At 41.1% G+C, this 9,383-nt stretch overlaps 1 protein-coding gene across 2 annotated transcripts in view; it reads right to left on the reverse strand.

Moving 5' to 3' along the window:
- The window catches only part of LOC146516596 (zeta-sarcoglycan-like), a 396,328-nt gene extending 393,737 nt beyond the window's left edge, over window positions 1–2,591 (reverse strand). The window contains exon 1 of one of the 2 annotated variants that reach the window (XM_085162626.1): window positions 1,594–2,591. Coding sequence is in view for 1 of the 2 variants with exons in the window: in XM_085162627.1 (XP_085018753.1) it covers window positions 1,594–1,632 (39 nt within the window). In the remaining variant the exon portion in view is untranslated. The remainder of the gene's footprint in view (window positions 1–1,593) is intronic. The other variant, XM_085162627.1, reaches the window with a different exon arrangement.
- Between the last annotated feature and the right edge of the window lie 6,792 nt (window positions 2,592–9,383).

Genomic DNA, 9,383 nt, shown 5'->3' on the forward strand with positions numbered 1-9,383 from the left:
TCTCCACCATTTGACCTTAGAACTGAAGAAGCCTCTCGGATGAGAGGTGAAACGTCTTCAAGTAACTTAAAGAAGTCCAGACGCTTTTCTTTGCAAGCTCCTTTGACTGCTTTTTGTAGAGTTTTTGGTTAATATTCTGTCTTGCTTCATTAAAATGAAACTACCATGAAAAGAGACTGCATGCTTGGTTCTCTTCTGAATTGCTTGCGTGATAATATCATGAACACATCTTTTAAACTTGTGCCAAAAATGGACTGTTCCAGACTTTAACCCCTGAATATAGTGACTACAGTTTTAATTGGTTTGATAATGGGAATTCCACAGTGATGTGAAATAACAACACCCATCAAATGCATTAAACCTAAAGTAATGAGCCTGTTTTGAAAATGTAACAAGCAGCAGAAAGGAAAGATATCTGTGTTAAAATATGAGGAGTAAAAAGTAAACAATTGTCAGAAAAAGAAATATTCCAGTAAAGTACAAATACCTGAAAAGTCTACTCAAGTAAAGTAACAAAGTAGTTGTACTTCATTAATTCTTACTTCTGGTCAAACGTAACTATAGATAGAAGCAATGTCTTGTTATTGTTTTTTTCCATTATGTTGCTCTCATTGTGAAGTGCAAAAAGATTCATCCCACAAAACACCGAATTTGACCTACATGGACATGCAAATGCCTAGGAAATTGGATAAAAATGTCAACGGTTAGAATAAAAGGATAGCAAGAACTATATAAGCTTCCTCCACAAATATAGTCGGGAAAGCAATGTCTACACAGCCACATAAACTAAATCTGTGGGCACAAGTACACACAGGTATTTATTTCTTCCCCTTGACATTTAGGAATCGCCAGCTTCACTTTTAAGCCAGTAAAAACCCTGTATTACACCGAGGGAAATGAAAAGTAAGAAGTAACAAAGTAAGAAAGGGGATAGAAATGACAAATCTGTTGGCAGTCTTACTTCTCTATCTGTTTCTATGAATGTTTGCTAATTCATTTACACGTCGGGCGCATTCGTCCCGTCTATCGAATGTCCCAACACCGCACAACAGTTCACTGCAACAAATCTTTGTGCAAGCAAAGCTTAGTGAAATTTACCTTACACGCTGAATGCTGACACACGCTCGCCCTCACACTCCTCTTTTAACCAACATGCACGAGTGTGGTTTTATACTTAACAGAAACAGAGCGAGGGAAAGGAGATCTTCGATAGTGCTGCAACTACATCCGTTTACTCGAACCGAATGTTAAACCCCATTTGATGATTGTACCTCAAGACTTTTAGATACCAGTTAACCTCCCAGCATCGAAAAGTCACTTGGTCCCCCCAAGAAGAACAAACAACCTGCTGGCCGCCCATCCAACTAACCAACAGTTAACAAGCATCGTCTCATGATATCAGCTTTACCCTTCAGCACCAGTCAGTCGTTTGCGGATTAATCCAACCAGCCAATAACAGCCATAAGACAATTCACTCATCATTCCAAGTCACTCAATACGCCACCAGTGTCTCCACTTATCCACCCATACAGAAGGGTATTGCAACTCTCTCTGTAGGAATAAGTGCGCGTCTCTATGCTGCGACTGTCTTACCTTGAGCGCTTCTATATCCAAAGACGTCGAGCGGTCCATGACAGAAAGTGAAGTAGCTTACTGCTAATCAGTCACGAAAATACAAGTCCCACAGGCGGAGAAGATAAGAGGGAAAGAGATTAAAAACGGAAACAAAAAAAAGGAAGAAAAAAAGTTGGGGTGCTCTCGAGAGTCCCAAACTCTGCTGCGATATCCCCTTGATTATTGTTAGGATTTGGCTATTAATATTCCAGCACGGCACGACGAATTTTCTCAGTTTCAAGCCTCCCTCTGGGTCGCTTGGTAAAATCAGGACTCCATAGCATGGAAGTACCCCCCGCCTCCAGTCCCCGGTTTGTCCGTGCAGAGAATTGATGGATGAATTTGAAAATAGATAGAAAAAGAAAAGAATTCGCCGTGCGTAATGTTTTAAGCTGCGGCTTTTGCGCACTTGGTGATCCGTTACGTGTTTTTGTGTTGTTACATCTGAGTGAGAAATATCGCCCCTCTGCTGGAATGAAGCCGGGATTTAGACTCTCCTGATAGTCGGTCAGCGGATAAATGCCGTTATATCCCGTGGAATCCCGGTAAATGTGAGTGTGCTGTGTCTGCTCTTGCAGAGGTGGGCAAATGGAGAGAAGACGTCCGGCTCAGAGAGATGATATTCTGCCTTGCCTGGGCGACTTCCATGCGGCAAACCGCCAGAGATATCAGCTCTCCCTGAAAGAAAAGGGAAAGAGAGAGAGCGCGAGAGAGAGAGAGAGAAGGGGGAGAGAGAGTGAGAAAGAGACAGAGAGAGAAAGACCCGGTGGAAGAAATGCTGAAGATAGGAGATGGAAAACTAGAAAATAGGCAATGATGTTGACGTATATAATTTCAGTGTCTGACGCCCCAGAGTGTGATGTTAGCTGTTTCTTCTCTCTCTCTCTCTCTCTCTCTCTCTCTCTCTCTCTCTCTCTCTCTCTGTGTGTGTGTGTGTGTGTGTGTGTGTGTGTGTGAGTGAGTGAGAGATGGATTGGGGGGGGGGGCATTCTAATCAATTAGATGAATGGACAATGCTGCTTGCCACAGAACTCAAGAAGGGTATTTAAATGCAGAGGCTGTTGGAAGAGGGTTGTTTCAGAAAGTCTGGGGAAGCTTGTGTGTGGTTTTGTGCGTGTCTGCATTTGAAGTGTGTTTGTGAGTACAAATGCAATGCAAAAGCATTAGTCTGATACAGTATCAGTCTTTTAATATTGCAGAAGACAAATCATACTGTGATTGCCTGGGAACAGAAAAATACTGTAAAAGAGTCAGTGAATAGATCATATTTATAGATTGACAAAATTTCTTTCTTTTTTGTCCTAATTCCTTTACTTAATAGTAAATTGTCACCGCCTGCTAACTGCCAGGGCTTTTCCTCATCCATAAAACACCTTTTAAAAAATGTTTGCAAGAAGGTGTAATCATAAAACGAGGTGAGGAAAAGAAAGCGAAGAGAAGATGATGACCAGAGGAGAGCAAAGCAAACGAATACAGAGCTGACGGGAATGGAGTTGGATGAGAGGCATGTTTAAAAGAGGGACAATAAAGGCTTGTCAAGCACAAAGTTGCACAGAACAGGAAGAAAATGGGTAACATAGGGTGACAAGGTGGTTATGATACATAATATTGTCACAGAACGCATTCCCAAGTGAAGCAAAACATATAGCCATACGGTTACAAGAAAGGTTTGTTTATCATTTTGCACAGTCATATCATATTTAGCAGTAGTGTATTATTGTTGTACAGAGCTAAGACTGAGAGTTGATGAACACATAATCATAGGAAAACACACAATAACTCCCACTCTCTGTTTCTCTGTCTCACACACATACACAGCCAAAGACTTATTGAATGGCACACTAGAGAACAGAGGAACATTTGTTGAGGGAGTCCGTCAGAGATAACGAACATCATATTAATGAATGCCTCAGTCAATCTCTTTGCTCCTCCCTCTCTGTTTGTCTGACTCTTTTCTTATGTACGCTCATTCGATACATGACTCGCTCTAACTTCCCTGCTGCTATCTTTGCCTCCAGTTCCTTCATATTCCTATCTCTCTATCTCTCTCGCTCCTCCATTCTCTCGTTTCCCTTTTATTGTTGCATTCAACCTTTCTGTTGGCTGCACTATTTTCCTTTTTCCTGCAGCTCTGCAATTCAGAGACCACAACCACCTCCATCTAGCTCCACTGTTTCTGTTTTTTTCTGTAAACTTTGTGTTGCAGAGCAATTAATCACTTTTCTTAGTCCTTGTGATTTTTCATATGGGAGAGTCTGACCCTTGTTGCGGGTACTCGCTACTGTGCTAGCTGGAAATGCCATCACCCATCTGTCCCCTCTCCTGTCTGTGCTTCCAGGCTCTCTCTTTGCCTCTCATTTACAGTGGAGGACATAATTATTTGATCCTCTGCTGAATTTGTAAGTTTGCTCACATATGTCTGTGAAGGTTCTCAGTCATCCAGGTCATCGTAGTCAAAGGAGCTTGCAAAGAAAAGCGTCTGGACTTCTTTAAGTTGCTTGAAGACGTTTCACCTCTCATCCGAGAAGCTTCTTCAGTTCTAAGGTCAAATGGTGGGGAGTCCCAGATTTAAACCTAGTGGGAGTATCCCCCAACAGAGGGACAAAAGGACCCCTTGATGATCTTCTAATTGCCTGAGCCAAGGTGTGAAACTGGGTGTGGGTCCCAATCAGCCAGGGTTTCGGGTGAGCTCATTGTGAAACCTGGCCCCACCTTATCATGCGAATTCCTGAGGTTAGATGGCCCAGGATGTGAGTGGACGTTAAGGCGTCTGGGGAGGGAACTCAAAACTGGATTATAGAAGGCAGACAACAGACAGTTGCTCACATACAAACAAATGAACAGTGTCTCATTTTTATGGTAGCTTCATTTTAATGGAGAGAGTAAAAATTTCAACCAAAAATACAGAACAGAAACCACATTACACGAAAGTTATAAATTCATTTGCATGTCACTGAGTGATATAAGCATTTAATCCCCAAGAAAAACACGACTTAGTACTTGGTGGATAAACCCTTGTTGGCAAACATGATTATGAACTACCAAGATGTTTCTTGTAGTTGGTCACCAGGTTTGCACACAATTCAGGAGAATTTTTGGTTCCACTCCTCTTTACAAAAACATTCTCAATCCTTTAAGTTTCTTGGTGGACACTTGGCAACTCAGACTACCAGTTTTTTCCACAAATTTATATATAGAACCTACGTCAGGAGACTGACTGGCAACTTCACGTTGGCCTCTCCTCTCTTGCCTTTGTGGCCCTATGAATTGGGCTCTCAGTGCAGCAAATGCATTCTGTGCAAAATTGCCCCAGATGTCTTCAAATAAAAATGAAAATGGATTAGCACTGTACTGAATGCAATTTTTACTTTGCAAAAAATAAGCAAAAAAAAATTGATTTACTTATTTAAACTTAGTTACAGCACACAATCTTTCCTTAAATGAGATGGAATTCATTTTTTCCATCTTTCACACTAACCTCTCTGATTCTATGTATCCCTCCTTGTTGCTTTGTGTCAGTACACCCCCCCCCCCCCCCCAATCCAAAACATGCAGTGTGTAATTTTACCTGTCACACTGGTCTGAAGAAGCATGACTGAGTTCTGCAGTACCAGCAACTGACTTAACATAATTCTCTGTGTCTCTCTCCCTCTGCTCTTCCTCTGTTCCTCTAGCTTCAGATCAGACAGGAGTTTTATTCTACTTAAATGCAAAGTGCGGCTGCTTGCTTTGCTAGATGCAAAGAGAGCAAAAACTCAGGAGAGGGTCACTTTTTCCCCCTGCCTCGCAGTATAAAGTTTGACAGCAACTTATAGGTCACTGCTGAGTGCTAGATACTTTGAGAAAAACATAGAGGATTGACATAAAAATGCTTCAGTGCCCCAGAGAAGAATTATGGGACAGTGAGAGAGTTCCAGTAATCCTAATTTAACTAAAGCAGTGCTTCCTTATCCTTATCCAAGAAAAATGGATTCGATGAAATTGCATTTCATGGCACAATACAATGCTGTTTTTCTATATCTTGAAATAAAGATTTAAGGAAAACAGAAATATTCCAGAGGTCATCTGATCAAAACTTTTACCAGGTGCAATCTGCAGTACAACTTAAACAATAACCATGTAAGGTAATTCCCATGAAATCGTTTTGCAACCAAGGCCAACAAGTCTGGGAATGTTTCCATGATTGAGAGCGCTATCGAGTGAATGAACTGTGAATTAACAAGTCTGTAACATGTACTGATTGTTTCATGGTGCACTGGCTTTAATAGTCCATTATGCGTTTAATTTAACACACAGACACACGCGGGTTTTTGTTTGTGTCTGTGTGTTTTCATATACTCATTATTTATTCATTCACATACACATATATTCATTTTCCCCTTAAAAACAGTGGTTTAGATTAGAAGCATTGGATGAGGTTTTTTCTCTCTCCAGAAAGCCATTACAGTCTGCAACAGCCACTGGAATTGAGCTAGTAACGTCTCTCAGTCCTTAAAAGACACATGCTTCAATTTTCGATTAAATATATCTTAACTTGACAGACTGATTGATTTATCAATCTTTTGATTGATTTATACGGAATGTTTACTTGCCCTCTGCTTATATTTTACACTAAAAATAAAAAAAAAAAGACTAAAGTTTTTGGTAAGCCAACCGGAAGGCTGGCGACAAAGGCGGAGACCCTCAGGCGACAGGACAAGAAGTCGACAGCGGCAGCGGAGACATGACCCTTCAGGACCTCGGGCGAAACGGAGAAGAGGCAGAGCGGACACCTTGGGTGGAGCGGGAGCAGGCTGGGACTGCGCAGGGCACACAGCAAGCTCGGGCTGCTCTGGCTGGGGCTGCACAGGGCACATAGTAGGCTCCGGTGACCCCTCAGACCACAGGTTCAGGGGCCCTCTGGCTAAGTCACTGAAGCATGCGATAGAGTGGAATCTGCAGGAAGCTGGAATGGGTCGGCTGAGCACCCAGCAGACGCAGGAAGTTGTGTTCAAGGACTACTGGGGTTCCAGAGTTGGCTGAGGCCACAAATTCAGTCTCTGGATAGGCTCTGGGCAGAGCCTCAATCTCAGGGGGAATCCAGTTTTCGCAGCGGGGGAAACAGTCTCAGAAGGATCTGACCAGGAGGCACAAGCATCATTACTAGTCTCAAAATATACAGTTACAGGAGTAACAAGCTTAGGAACACAATATTCAGTCTCTGGGACTGTTGGCTGATACACACGACACACTGACTCAACTTTCTCAGGCTGACCAACACATGACAGAGTGGTGTAATTGACTCGCTTAGGAATATGATTAACTATTTCACATAGTACTTGCTAGGAAAAAGCAGTTTTAGGCAGAGCTGGCTTGACAGCAGAAACAATTTCCAAGGTAGCTGGTTTGGTAAAGCAACAGAAAAATTGTCAGCAATTAGCAGAACAAAACATAGTTCTAGAGCTTACAGATACAGTCCACTGGGTCAAGCCATTCTGTCATCAACTACAGTGTGGCAGGTGGAGGTAGGACACAATTGCAACATGATACTCAAAAGTACAAACATATGAAACTCAAAAACTAGAAAATAGTAATAAACTACTAGCAGATAACAACTAGGAATTACAAAGGAAACATGGCACACAAGGAAACACAGCAAACTCACTACACAACAACGAGCAGAGGAAGACAGAGGACTTAAATACACATGGGATAACAAGAGGATGGGAAACAGGAGGAAACATGGCTGGAACTAATACAGACTAAGAGGACAGGGTAAGCAAAAGTGAACACACTGAACACAGGACGAGAGACTGACAAAATAAAACAGGAAGTATCATATCATACAGGAAGTATCATGCAAACAAAGAATTAAGAGACATGGGCTTGACACTGGGACCAGACCAAAACAGACATGGGGACATGGCTGACTGGGGATACAGAAAGGGAACACCAAACCTGGAGACCAGAGATAAACAAACATAAAGACAAGGAAACATGGAGTGTAGTGCACAGGAGAGGCTTGGTAACAGAACCTAAAAGCTTGATGACAAAATTAATACCAGAAAATATTACACAAAGCAGAAACACAACTAAAAGTACCAGAACCATGAATATAAACTAAACCTCAGAATATTAAATAAACCAGAATCCAGAAAGCCCAAATACACAAACACTGGGTCACAGACCCAGGACCATGACAAAGTTGACGGAATCTGGAGTTTAAACTTGAACGTAAAAGAGCCTTCCCAGTTCTGGGGAGAAAAAAACCCATCTTTGGCTGATGAAACTAAGATGAACAGAATCAGTGCTAGACAAAAGTATGAAGAATGACAGAAACATCTGAAGCATAGTACATTATCTATCAAACATTGTGGAGGCAACGTCATGGCATGAGCATGTATGTATCACTAGTGTTTATTGATAATCGATAACTGCTGATAGAAGTAGCAGAACTCCGGAAGAATACAGGATAATTTTTTAATTCAGCTCAATGCTGCAAAACAGATCTGATTTCACTTCACAGTACAAATGGATAATGACCCAAAAATGCCCTGCAAAAGCAGAATAATGGAGTACTTTTGTTATCAGTGCTAAATTAAAGCAAAATTGTTCTCTTCAATCACATCTTAATTGTTTGACTTAAAATCCACTGGGGTTTTGTACAAACACAAATTTGCAAAAAAAAAATGTGTAAGTGTATCTTAAGTGTATCTTGCACTACAGAAAATTAAGATAATAAAGCAAAACATATTACAGAATTTTTGTAGCTTGCCACTCTAGCTAAGAAATTACAGAGTTAAGTTTGTGAAAGCTATTAAAATGCATAAAGTGACCAAAAAGTTAAGACCCATGTCCGGTGCAATCCACTCTAGAGACCTCTATTCTCCTTCTGACAGCGAGAAAGGAAAGCATCTTCACCCTAACACGCTATGTTGTACTGGGCAGCTTAATGTTTGATTTATGCTACCGTGTTCTATCTATTTGCCCACAGACAAACATGCTCCTGTGAAATCCTCCGAAATCCAAACTGCACATTGCCCAACATGCATAATGCTGTGTATTGGCCAAATACTGATTGGGTGACTAGTGGACCTGTCAGGAAAAGAAGTGACAGCAGTTTAGCACAAACGAGAGACGTGCAAAAAAAAAAAAAAGAACTCAACGAAAAATTAAAAAAATTACATTATGAAAAGTAGGCAGAGGCTGCTATGGACACATTTAATTGCTTTTAACACTTGGTTTAACCTCAGCTCCTTATATGTTTTAACTTTGCTCTTCTCTTTAGTTGTCTGACAGATCAAAAACAGCACAAGGAAACCCACAAACCGGTTGTACCACATTTATTGATACTTCCACATCAGAAAACAGACTCTCTCTCTCTCTCTGTAGATGGGCGGTCTGAAGCCCACAGACTGCCAACGGACTGTGACTTAAAACCACAGAATGAATAAACAAGTCAATTACAATATAAAAATGCATGCATGTATTTTTTGATGTATTCAAATAAGTACTTATTTCATATATGTATATTTTTAGCTTCACTTGGTTGCCCTGAAATCATAATTCTACAGAATAATGATGTGACTACAGCATGGCTTTTTTCATTAACTACTTAGGTCAGGGTCATAGATTATAAATGAGAGGCAAACCTAAATCATGGAAATAATACAGTTTTTTGGCTACGCCTCCTCCAACGCATGGATCAGAAACGGGACAGTACTGTGAACGTTAAAACTACAAGCCCCAGAGGTCTCCATATTCAAATCCTTTCCCGCTGATTGGATAAC

The sequence above is a fragment of the Neolamprologus multifasciatus genome, chromosome 6, assembly GCF_963576455.1.
Source record: "Neolamprologus multifasciatus chromosome 6, fNeoMul1.2, whole genome shotgun sequence".
In the NCBI taxonomy this organism is placed as follows: domain Eukaryota; kingdom Metazoa; phylum Chordata; class Actinopteri; order Cichliformes; family Cichlidae; genus Neolamprologus; species Neolamprologus multifasciatus.